The following is a 13206-nucleotide window of genomic DNA, read 5'->3' as shown; positions in this document are numbered from 1 at the left end:
CCAGGATCACACACAGATCCATCTAACCACATCTCCAATTATAAAGCCCCTCCCATAAATCAGTAAGTCCTGCCCCTTTTTCTGTCAGCAATTTAGACTGTCCCACTAAAATTAGATTATTGGGGGGTATGGTTGTAATATTTTATTGCCTCAACCTCTACTTGTCCTTAACCTCCTCACAAGGATTCTCACTTATCCCACCAGTTCTAAGATTGTATGATATGAACTGAAAGCCCATAGATATAATAAAATGAAACACTAATTGGGAAGATCTTTGAACATAAACATTAGAGACCTAGCAGAAACAAATGTAGACCTATGTAACTTATTATGTGCTATTTACATTTTCTTCCCAGATTTTCAAGGCACATCCTCTACAGGGTCATTATAATGAATCAACTGTGCATAATGCTGACTACCCACAGCCAAACACAGCTCTTCTCTCTCTTGTACTGATGTGTGGAGCCTTTTTCATTGCCTACTTTCTGCGTCAGTTCAAGAACAGCAGCTTCTTTCCTGGGAAGGTGAGGATGTCCCTTGTTGTTTTGTATAAAAGAAAGTAAGAATAGGTACTGTCACGACTGAGTATAGCGTACCTGCTGTCGTTGGCACTAAAAAGGGGTCACAGGCAAACGACAATAATCAGGAGGCAGGCAAAAGGTCAGGAGATAGGTAATCACAGGAATACACTGGAAACGCTGGAGGACAGGAGGACCTGAAACTCTGGCACAGGAGGTGGGATCCAAAGAGGCTTAAATAGTGCTGCTAGCCAATAGCCTCAGCACCTGTAGTGCTGTCATAGTCCTAGCGCCGTAGCGCTTGTCATACATTAGCGCCGTAGCGCTACCTACATGCAGCGTCCCGTTGCCTGGCAACGGGAACGCTTTCTAACCTGTAGCCGGGCGGCCGAGCGGAGGCGGAAGTGCCGCTTCTGGTTGCTAGGCAACCAGACGCGCTATGGGGAAGGACAGGCGGCCGCCGAGCGGCGCCTGACAGGTACACTAACTTTGCAATATATGTATCTCCTACGATCATAGTTATGATATAGTCAGTGCTTAAAAAATACCTAAAATATGCATTTTGTTTCATTTTTTGACAGGTAACATAGGGTTTCATTTAGCTTTGCTGACATTTCAACTGACCATTTACCATTGCCAGTCACCCCTACTATTCGTCATGTCCTGTGTCATAGCAGGGGGCTATAGCCAGTGGACTGAGAGTCTCCGCAGCACAGTTGTCAGAGCACATATCAATAGCAATTTATGACTGGCAATGCTAAATTCAGAACACATGGTCAGATCTGTAATTTCAAATAAGAAAAGTCCATATCAAACCAATTTCTTTTCTCATTTTATATGGGCAAGTCCCTGTGCATTTGCATACTTAAGAAAATGAAGTACACATATTACATCAAGCAGAAAGGTCTATAGATAAAGTATTGTCCCAAATAATCAATATTTCATACTAATGTTTCATGTCCACATGTTGGTAATTTTTTACTCTACTGATTGCATGTATGCATGTATGATTCTGTGATGTTCAATAGGAAATGTTCTGTATAAGAATTTCTGGCTATTACTGAATAGACTTCATAACCAAGTGTAAAGATCCCAACTAGTAGCATATTCATTGTCTTTCTGAGTGACTTTAGAGGGAGTGAGGCTGAGGCAGGTCTGATCTCACAAAAACCGCCATGAGTACAGAGCACCTTTGTTTATTTTACCTGGAGACCAATTCTGATTGGGGCTATGAACCATATTTCTACATCCTCCTGCTACAGATAGCAAACTACATACATTTTTTCTATTTCTGTATTTATCCTTTTTTATTTTTAAAGAAACTGAGTGCATAATGTTAATACTGTATATCATAATAATATTAATAGTATTATTATTATTATTATTATTATTTGCTTTTTGTATACCTTAAACATAGTGGCTATTTTGCCATATTAAACTTTATTTTATAGTGTTCCGTCTTTCTGTTCTTAAAAAATTCATATGCCATATGGTTTGGTTAATAAAAACTCTAATTGATTTAAGTTTTGATTGTAGTTTGAGACAGGTCAGGGAGTATCTGAAGGCTTCCTCTAGGACAGGGGTAGGCAACCTGCGGCTCTCCAGGTGTTGTGAAACTACAAGTCCCAGCATGCTTTGCCAGTAGATAACCAGCAGATAGGTGGCAAGGCATGTTGGGATTTGTAGTTTCACAACACCTGGAGAGCCACAGGTTGCCTACCCCTGCTCTAGGAGTTCTGCTCTTGAGTCAAATCTTGGTGGTGGCAGACTTTTTTAATTAAAATGGAGCATGTGATTAAAAAGGAGATTGTAGTAATTGCTAGACAGAACAGATAGGTTTGCTTTGATCAACCCTTTGTCACACATATCATGCAGGCTCAGGTAATTGCTGTTTGGTGACAAATTGGTGGCAGCATTGGGATCACCTTGTATTTTTTAATAAATATGAGTTATAAACCTGTTGAAGTGCATGTCCTGTGTGCCAACACTTTGTTCCCTGTATACAATGGGTTCTTCACTGACATGTATGGCAGGGCAGTACAATGTAGTTTATGGACTATAATAAGGCAGGATTAATATATAGCACACATATGTGTATAATATATGCATACTATGCTTATTTTCAAAACATGACATAGTATTTGGGAAGACGAGTGTAATGATACCGATAAATATCCTGTGATGTTAATTTTGAGGTTGTTTGACACCCCAGCAATCCTGTTTGCAGTAATTTGGATGGACGATGGATCAAAATTTGTAAATCATGCCAAAATTCAGTTTGTGACTCACAATTTCCTTCAATTTGCTCTGATTTACCCTGCACACCATCTACCAGCTATCTATTGGAGGGGGTTTCTTACAAGTTAAAATGTAGGTTTTTATAGTGTTTCTTTTAATTAGCATTTAATATTTTTGCATTTAGAGAAGTATATTAATTTGTTTTTCTTTGATTTTTTTTTTTCAATAAGTTGTGTAATTAATCTGTTAGTTTGCCCATATTCCTAGATATTTTTAGTTTAAAGTTAACTTCAATTTTTATTTTTATTAAACTGCATTTTTTTAAGAATGATGCTACCTTTCATGGAGACCATGGATGGCCCCATAGCCACCTTCTACTGACATTAGTACAGTATGTGCTGTTGTGCTACCTGAGGCTGCTTTTGAGCAGTGAAAGGGCTCAGGTTTAGGTGATCAATGTTGGCAGACCTGTCAGGTAGTATCAGTTTGATGGATGAGCAGGCAGTTCCATGACCTCCTTGTGAGTCTGAGACAGTGTGGAGACCAGTTCACGTGATGTTGCAAGCATTGTCTGTGGATGTGTTGGGGACAACCGATCCAATCCATGTATCACTGGACATTGGAGGTAGTGCCCAGCTACAGATAGATGCCTCTGCATGATCTCCATAGACCCTTTGTTTGCCTTCTAGGATTCATCCAGTGTCTCTGCTTGAAAAGGGAAAGCTGTGTGCCCCTAACAGTAGTGCACGCAGCATTGCCCGTGTATATAATGGGGATAGAAAGAGAGCAGCCAAGTACTGTCTAAAATGATAGCCACGCCCCCATGCATGCTGGCCACACCCACTGGTGGTGTGGCATGGAAATCCCTCTCTGCAAATCCTGCGTTTGCCACTGCCCGTGCACATTTCAGCAGAAATCAGTGCTAGCAATGTGTGTGTTGTTTGGATGCGTTGGTAAATAGACCGGTGTAGTGTGTTGTAGTTCTGTGGAGAGGTAGCTACAGAGACCTATCTAATTTCATGCAAGAATCTCTGTACAATGAGGTTAAGCACTTGAGAGTTATTAAATGTAACATTTTCAATATCTAGTTGTCTGTAAGACAACCAGTACCCAATCTCATTCTTAATGCAAGCAATGATTTTGTTAGCTGTTTGTCTCTCCAGACTGAATAAATGTAATGACAATGACGACGAAAACATCTATTGGCCATATGCACTTGACCACCTATTTGCTGTGGCATGAAACTGAGTACAAACAGAATTATAGAGTGAATGTTCTTTTTGGTAATAATATTGGATTATAAAGGGGGTACAGCTTTAAATATATAATAGCAACTAGGTACTTGCTGACAAGAGGCAGCAACTAGCAGCTTCCTACCTGTATTGCTGCTCCTCCATGTTAGTAATACACTGCGACTGTGTCGCTGGGCTATGACATCACAGCCAAGCACCACACTCCCAGCCTTGGAGAAGGGCAGAGGAGCGGGTTGTGCCTTGGTCAACCATGGTACTTCTACCAGCCCTAGAGCACTTTCTGGTATTGTGTAATTAGTTTCACTTTTCCTCATGTTCTCCTTTACGCTTGTCTCTCTGCCATATTAAAAACCATCCCAGGATGTCTAATGCTGGGGCATATTGAAGATTGGATGGGGATCCTGCTCTTAGTATTATTTTTTTCCCCCACAATACACTGTGTGAAGCATTTTGACTCATTCAAAGTCAAGATCCAATCTTCCCCAGAGAAATATCAGTGCAAGTGGACCGCTGAAAATGAAATCTCATTTTAGGGGGTATATTTACTAAACTGCGGGTTTGAAAAAGTGGAGATGTTGCCTATAGCAACCAATCAGATGCTAGTTATTTATTCAGTACATTCCACAAAATGACAGCTAGAATCTGATTGGTTGCTATAGGCAACATCTCAACTTTCCAAACCCGCAGTTTAGTAAATATACCCCCTGGACTGCTCCATGAAATGAGATGTTCTATTGCATTTCTTCTGTACTTTAGCAGCAACAGCTCCACGTCACTCAATATCTCCCCTCTGCTCATGCAAACTTCTTCTCAACCAAAAATGCTGCCATATTGCTCTACAAACCTATGCTCCCCAATGGAAATTTAGACACTTTTGTGTAAATTCAGGCACACAGTGGGTAATAAAAAGTTATATGTGCAGTGCAGAGCAGTCCTTTTTGCCTTGGGTAAATAACTATGTTGCAACAATGACACCACATTCATTTAGAGTTAAGAGCAATTCCGTATAAAGCACCTGGACAAACCATTTTGCAAATTTTTATTTTTGCATACAGCGAAAATACTGACACTTTTTGCATGTAGCACACAATCACTGGGCAGCTTTATTGTAACACTACAATTTAGAGTTTAACTTGGACACGCCCCCTGCCAACTCTAAATCTACCTGTACATTTTAATTTTCTCCCCCTCTGCAGCATAACATGGTTTTGTCAAGGTACAAATTGTACCTACTAACTGGACTCATAACTGTAAATGAGGCACTACGCAAAAGTAAAAAAAATGTTTTGCTTTCTAAAAAAAAAATACAGCGGTAGAGATAGCAAACAACATCGGTATTTGAACAGCTGTATGGGTAAGTACTAAATGGTGGGTTTTAGCTTTATTATAGCACTGAACTAAATAAAACGTGGGTGAAAATATGCCCAATTTGTACAATGAAAAGACCCTAAACATATTTATTGGACTCCAATAGGGATAACTGAAGATGTAAAATTAAGGCAAACTAGGCAATGTTGATCTGTAGCAAGAAGTAAATATGAAGATTAGGCAGAGGCCAGGCTACTGAAAAAGAAGTCCCAATCATAAATATGAACACGCACAGATGGTTTTTCTATAGTACAATCCAGGAAGAATGAGTACCAGAAAAATGTAAACTACGTTTATAAGGCTATAGACCTGTTACATTTGAAAGTGCTTGCTGATTGACTTCTCTACCTTCCATACACTATGATTGGCAAATCTGGATGGATTTGCAGATTAATTCACAAGTGACTGAGATTCTCCTAAATTTCAAAATCCGTCTAATCGATTCACCCATCTCTAGCTCATTTATCTCATTTATCCATCTTTATTTCTTCAATTTTGTTTTCAGCTCCGTCGTATCATTGGAGACTTTGGTGTACCCATAGCCATCCTCTTAATGGTGACAGCTGATTTCTTCATTAAGGATACTTTCACAAAGGTGTGCACATTATCTTTTAATATAACCAAAATATATTGGAATTTATATGTACACAGTGAGTAAACATAATCTATTAATTTGCAGAAACTTGCCCTTCCCAAAGGCCTGAGTGTCTCACGACCAGCTGACAGAGGCTGGTTCATCTCACCAATGGGGCTAAATGTCGAAGTCAACCCTTTCCCTATCTGGATGATGTTCGCATCTGTGGTACCTGCATTGCTGGTTTTCATCCTCATCTTTATGGAATCTCAGATTACCACGTAAGAAAAAAGCATGTTCTGCAACCTGTTCTAGTGAAATGTACTGCACAACTTTCTAGGTTAAGGTGTGAAATGCTGTGCATTCTGCAATGTTCCACTAATCAATTATAATACCACAGACTCTACATACAGCTCACCGTCTGGTGTTCTTGCTGTAGAGTCAGAACTTGGGGCTCACAAAAACCATTCTGCAAGTCCAGTGTTTCTGCCACCCTATATAAAAATATTACAATATTTAAAGAAGATACAGTGTACGTCCGTTGTACTGTGCTTGCCCTTTACCAGCTGCACTTTGCATGAAGGTACAAATTAGTTCAATACTAAGTCAATAACACAACTTATCTCCTGCAAACATAATACATGTTTGCTTGAAGAACATGATATAGGTTTGATCTGCTTAGCAATAAACATATACTGCATAAGTTATTCCGATCTCCAGATCTAGTATACATGTATTTTACATAGATGCTGTTATCTCTTTGCCCCACAGGCTGATTGTCAGTAAACCAGAGAGGAAAGCAGTGAAGGGCTCTGGATTTCACTTGGATCTTCTGCTGATAGTGGGCATGGGTGGCGTGTGTGCCCTCTTTGGATTGCCCTGGCTCAGCGCCACTACAGTGCGTACTGTCAGCCATGCCAATGCACTAACCGTCATGTCCAAGGGAGATAAACCTCAAATAGAACGTGTCATTGAGCAAAGGATTAGTGGGCTGTTGGTGGCTCTCCTTGTGGGTAAGTTTGACCAAAGTTTATTTACGTGTACAGATTTACTCTGAAGCAGAGACATCAACTTATTAAATTCTTGTGCAGCGGACCCAAATATTAAGCTTCACCTTAACTAAGGTCAGAGCCTTCATCATATGGCGATGAAGTGGTCAATTCAGTCTTTGAAAAAAAAATAGCAGATTTATTAATAATAAAAAGTAATTAAACGGTATAGCAAACACGATTGTTGCCAGACAGGAGCAGTGGCGCACGCAGAAGGGGTTTCTGAGTCTCCAGAAACGTCCCCCCTGCGCTAACTAAGTGGCCGCTATAGCTGCACTGTCCTATACAGCAGCCGCGGCGCTGTCAAAGAAGTGTCCGTGGCGGTGCTGTAGTGTATACAGCACCGCCGCGGACGCTTCTTAGACAGCGCTGCGGCTTCTGTATAGGACAGCACTGAAGAAACGCTCTCGCAGGGGGTGTTTTTTTTGGGGGGGTTGGGGGGGAAACCCCCCCCCACGACAATCCTCCGTTTGCCCCTGAGGAGGACCCTTAGTCCAGGAAGAAACTGCTATGTTTTTGCATGGTGCTCTCTGAAAAGGGCTTCTCATGGCTGGATTGACATCCTTAGAACACACAGGCACACAACTTATCAATTGGCTTCAAAAATTATTTGGTTCCTAAACTAAATGCAGTAACTTCCAAGCTATGTATTTTGTGATTTCTAGACTTTTAGCAGTGTGTGTAGTAAACTTAGATTTGTTCATTTTAACGCAAAATCTACAGCAGTTTGTGTGCCCTCGAAAGCATAATTTTATTTAAAAGATGGAAGTATCTTTGGTGATTAGATTTGTTTGCAGGTTCATTCATATTAAAGTAAAACACACACTCTGCACTAATAGCGAAAGTCTAGTGTATGTCCATGTATTCTGCACCCTCCTCTTAATCTTATAAATCACATTCTGCCTACAGCTTAAGTGTGACTTCTTGTTTTAACACCTCACAACCTCTAAAACCTTCTTTAACTCCAGTCTTGGTTGGTATACCTTTATGTATTTGAACGGCCTTTAATTGTAATTGCATAGTTGGAATATACCTCACTACTTATTAAATGACTGCAAATAGATACCTTGAGTGCAGTATGCATACAGAAAATATATAAAAAGGTAAAAAAAAGGGGTACCAATAAAATGAGCCTACAGGAAATAGTCTATTATATTTGTGTACTATTTGCCTAATGAATTGCGAGAGCTGTCTTTCATATAGTGTCTCATGAGTAAATTTGTCTTACAGTGAGTTAAGCCAGTGTTTAATACGTAAATATTTATTTCCCTGCAGGTCTCTCAATATTAATGGAGCCAGTTCTCTCCCTCATCCCACTGGCTGTTTTGTTTGGCATTTTCCTGTACATGGGTGTGACCTCTCTCAATGGAATACAGCTGTATGATCGGATCCTACTGACATTGAAACCACCTAAATATCATCCAAAGGAGTCCTATGTGACACGGGTGAGAGACATGAGAAGAAGAATGTAAAAGCTATAGAGAGAAATGCTGCAGAGGGAGACAAGATAGTGATGATAGGAGGATATAGTAAATGTAAAGCAGATTGTGAGGGGGACAAGGGTGAAGGTAGAAAGAAGCACCGCAGTGAGGACAGTCATGATCATGGACAGTGGCAGTGGTAAAGGTAGAAAAAAAGTGAAAATGTAATCATTATGAAGGAAGGAAATATTAAAGGTATGATGGGAGACAATGCTAATGGTAAAGATATTGTGATGTTGACTTCAAAATACAATGAAGGAAAAAATACTGATAGAAGATAATAATGGTAATACAATGGCTACAATACCAGTACAAGACAATAAAGGTAAGGAAAAGGGTGATGATGAAAGTAGAAGACTATGGAGTTGAAAAGGATAACAATGATAGGAGAAAATATCAAAGTGAAGAATGAAGACAATAGGAAACAATGGTAAAGAGAAGGGTTGGGAGACACCAGTAAAATAGGCAGAAGGATTACGATGGTAGGAAACGCTGGATAAAGGATTAAAGGTAAAGATAAGGGTGAAGGATAGGAGGTAACATTAAAGATAGAGAGCGGCGTAGCACTGATAAAACAGGATCCCTATCAGAGATGGTGGTAACGGGAGAGGAGATGATGACCATAATAAGTGGCTATGGTGGAGGGGAAAGCTATAATATTTGAGGAATCTACGCCAAAGGCTGCAGAAGAGATTTAAGTGATAAAAGGAATTGATGCTACTGCCAGTTAGTAGACTGGTGATAGAACTCATTTACTACAGTTGCATTAGGTGTAGCAAAAGCACTCAACCATAGCAGCCAACCTGATAATTGCTTCCATTGTGTAACTTGCACTAGACAGATTAAAGATAATTGCCGATTGGTTGCTGTGGTTCAGTGAAGTTTATTGCAGTTTTAGGAAATGATCCCTTTAGTGTTGCTGATGTAGTAACATTGAAGATAACTATTGAACGTTGTCTGTACTTTTTCTCCTAGGTTAAGACCTGGCGTATGCATATGTTCACACTGGTGGAGGTGATCTGCCTTGCAGTGTTGTTTGCAGTGATGTTCACTCCTGCTTCACTGGCCCTGCCCTTCATCCTTATCCTCACTGTGCCAGTCCGCAGGTTCATCCTCACTCGTATATTTTCCAGTCTGGAGCTCAAGTGTGTAAGTATTTAAGAATCCTCCACAAGTTGGGGTGTCTTGCTGTATTGCAGGAAATGCGGTGCATAAAAATATACTGAATAAATTACAATTGGAGGCAGGGCTGTAAGTAGGGTTGTGTGAGAGAGGCGACTGCCCAAGACGCAACGCTGAAGGGGGAAGAATTATTATTCTATATTAATTATATTAATAATAAGTTTATGAATATTTTAGGTTTATTTGGTTAAAAATGAGGGCTAAGGGGCAGCAGTTTTCCTTCTTGCTTAGGTGCTAAAATTTAGATTACGGCTCTGATTGGAGGAGCACCTTTGGGATGTAGGTGTGGTAACTTAGGGTGCAGTGCAAACAGATGAGACCATCTCTTACACAAATAAACATTTTATTTACACTCCTCTCCACTCCAGTACTATACTTTAGTGAAAATAACACTAAAATAAATATGTGCATCTCCTGTCTCACTCCAGCACAGTTAATCAGCCCTCCTCTACGGGGGGTTTACCCTTTGGACTATAACACATGCTCACTGTGCTCTCTCTGCCCCTCCTGGGAATCTCACACTCACTTGAATTTGTGTAGGCTCTGACACCCTCCCTGTCCAGTGCAGTTTTGCTTGGTAGATCTGACACTCTCATTAGATCTGACACTCTCACTCGTGTTCTCTTGCAGCCTCTTCACTCACCCCTTGGGCATAGCACCCTCTCTGGTGCCCTCTCTGCCCCTCTGGGTCACATTAAATATTGCTACACTACATCCTGCAGCAACCCTCTCCATAGGGTCTTTTTACATGCTCTAAACATGGGGACTCTATATGGCATATCCTTAATGCTGCCACTATTAATTTGCTCCACACTGCTTTGGCAGCTATTCTTCTTCTTTATTCTTTATATATATGTATATATATATGTATGTGTGTATATATATATATATATATATATATATATATATATGCCCGTGCCCATGCTCTGAGGTGGTTTCTCCATTAAATATGTCCTATTTCACTCATATTCTCTCAGTTATGATGTAATTTGCCTGGGACGCAGAACATCCTCCCTTCTGTCCGGGTTCCCCGGCTGTCACACTCTCCCCACAGAGGTTCTGATCAGCTCCTACCCACCTGATGTTACTTAGTCACTCTTCCTGGTGTGTCTCTTCTGGGTCCTAGTGCTGGAGCCACATACACTCAGTCACTGGAAGCTGTGAACATCGACTGAGGGGGTGTTACACAAGATTTTAGGGTACTGACCCATTCTTTATGCAATGATCTATTTAGCAGTTAGTCAATAAGATATCCACCCAGACCCTTTTGTAGAAAAAAAAATTGGGATAATGTCTGAGACAATGACGCTGCTAGTGTAATGGTAATGTATGTGTGGCACTGGTGGTTATAATATGATTATATCTAGAAATGGGAGGAGGGGACTTCTGCTATAGAGAAATTACTAAACATTCATTATCTTTGAGGTTTTGGAACTATTGCACATCACCACACATCGCCAGCACTTTCTCATGATTTACTATCCTGTGGCTTGGAGCAGACTGCCTAGGAATCCCAGAAGAAAAGCATCCAATTTTAATCCTCTATATTGCAAAAGCCTATTTCTACTCAGCATCCTGCCTGTCCTCTAGTGTGGGTTCAAACTAACATTAATGCCCCAGCAGTGAGAGCCAGGTACCTCTGGCTGGTGGATACCAGGGTAATAGTAATCCAATAAATAGTGCCCCCTTTACTAAGAATAAAGTGTGTAGTGCCCTGGTTTCTATATTTAATGTACATTTGCTCATACCCCTCCTCCGCTCCCCCCGGTGGACCTGCTGCATAGTTATTAGGCTCCCGGGTGTCGGATATCCATTTATTCATGTTGATAATGGGGATAGGAAGTAGAGCATTCTGTGTTGAAATAAGTGTTTTTAGATATAGGGCTAGATTTACTAAGCTGTGGGTTTGAAAAAGTGGGGATGTTGCCTATAGCAACCAATCAGATTATAGCTGTCATTTTGTAGAAGGTACTAAATAAATGAAAGCTAGAATCTGATTGGTTGCCATAGGCAACATCCACACTTTTTCAAACCCGCAGTTTAGTAAATCTAGCCCATAGTGTCTTACTCTGGCATTAGTAAATGGTTCTCTATGTGCATACTTAGTCTCACTATCTTTCAGTTGGATGGAGATAATGCCTCTGTGAACCTGGAAGAAGAAGTGGGTCAAGATGTGTACAACGAAGTATCGATGCCTGTTTAAATTGCCATTTTCTCTAACCATGTGGATAGCCAAACTTAATGCTGCCACCCAAATAGGGTGCTTAAACAGTAGAAACAAAAAAAGCAAAAACAAAATGTATTATGCTAAAAGACCATTTTAAGTCTGTAAAATCCATGTTATCATAAGGCACATATTGTGAAACCGTGATGGGTTTTCATTACCTATGCAAACTTAGTTTTTTGAATTTTAAAATATTTTTTTTATACATTTTTTTATTATTTGCTGTGTGCTATCAGTGCTACCTTTCTAGCAATATTATCCAGAAAAAGGTAAAAAAAAAATCAACCCTAAACCTGTATTTACACATTCGACATTAGGTTATATTTTTTGTAGGTCTATCATTATGAAGACTTTTTATTAACTTAAATTATCCAATAATTTTACCTTTTAGCTTAAACCTTGTTATTTCTGCATACTTAATGCTAATGTGTTTTTTGCATTTAAAAATGAAAAAAAATCTGTAAATATGCATAAAATGAATATATTTAGATAGAAAGAAATAATATATTTACAACATAGTCTAAAGGAATTTGAAATAATATATATATGCAGTATATATATATGTATGTGTATATATATATATATATATATATATATATATAGCTATCATGTTTAGTAGATTTTATAAGTGACTGCATTTTTTACTCTATGTAGCAGATTTAACTGCTTTCAAATCTTTTAAATATTGGAAAATCAAAAAGTTTTAAGGAATGTATTGTTTGAATAAATATAATGACTTTTGTATTATTTTTTTAATTGTTATCTTTTCTTTTCACAAAAAAAATATTTTAGCGGCATTGTAATGCTTTGTTAAACTAGATGTTTCAATATCTGATAATAGAGTATTTTATATAAAGAATAAAAGACCTTTTAAAATGTGTATGCTCTATTTTTAAAATGTAATAAAAACAGAAAGCAGCATTTACATTTATTTACAATGTTATATATTATTGAAAGTATAGAAACTACAGCCTTGCAACATTGTCATTATTTGACTGCATAAAACGTAATATAGTGACAATAAGGAGCAATAGTGTGGATATAATATAATAATAATATAGCACATGCTGGTACTTTTGTGGAACAAACCAAGACATGCCCTGGCAGCCAATGACCGCTGGAATATGCAGTTCCACAATAGTATATTAAAGACGAAAACCACACACCCAAACCACTCATTTACATTTTATTTCACTGCTCTGATTAATAAAATTGCTCTGATTGGCTGAGTATTGACCCTTTCAGGTCATTTGAGTTAATTTTTCTCATGGCAGTTCTGCTAGGACCAATAAATATAATTTATAACCTTTCAGCGCTGG

The 13206-nt window shown here is 39.1% G+C and overlaps 1 protein-coding gene across 4 annotated transcripts in view; it reads left to right on the top strand.

The window, feature by feature from the left end:
* SLC4A1 (solute carrier family 4 member 1 (Diego blood group)) overlaps nucleotides 1-11932 on the top strand; it is a 48271-nt gene extending 36339 nt beyond the window's left edge. For all 4 annotated transcript variants that reach the window (XM_075177281.1, XM_075177279.1, XM_075177280.1 and 1 more), the window contains 7 exons: nucleotides 357-524; nucleotides 5883-5972; nucleotides 6057-6232; nucleotides 6723-6964; nucleotides 8276-8445; nucleotides 9457-9630; nucleotides 11786-11932. In XM_075177281.1, coding sequence (XP_075033382.1) covers nucleotides 357-524; nucleotides 5883-5972; nucleotides 6057-6232; nucleotides 6723-6964; nucleotides 8276-8445; nucleotides 9457-9630; nucleotides 11786-11866 — 1101 coding nt within the window. In that variant the 3' untranslated portion in view covers nucleotides 11867-11932. The remainder of the gene's footprint in view (nucleotides 1-356; nucleotides 525-5882; nucleotides 5973-6056; nucleotides 6233-6722; nucleotides 6965-8275; nucleotides 8446-9456; nucleotides 9631-11785) is intronic.
* The last annotated feature ends 1274 nt before the right edge of the window (nucleotides 11933-13206 follow it).

The sequence above is a fragment of the Mixophyes fleayi genome, chromosome 6 (assembly GCF_038048845.1).
Source record: "Mixophyes fleayi isolate aMixFle1 chromosome 6, aMixFle1.hap1, whole genome shotgun sequence".
Taxonomy (NCBI): Eukaryota; Metazoa; Chordata; class Amphibia; order Anura; family Limnodynastidae; genus Mixophyes; species Mixophyes fleayi.
This window is presented reverse-complemented; position numbering and strand designations above follow the sequence as displayed.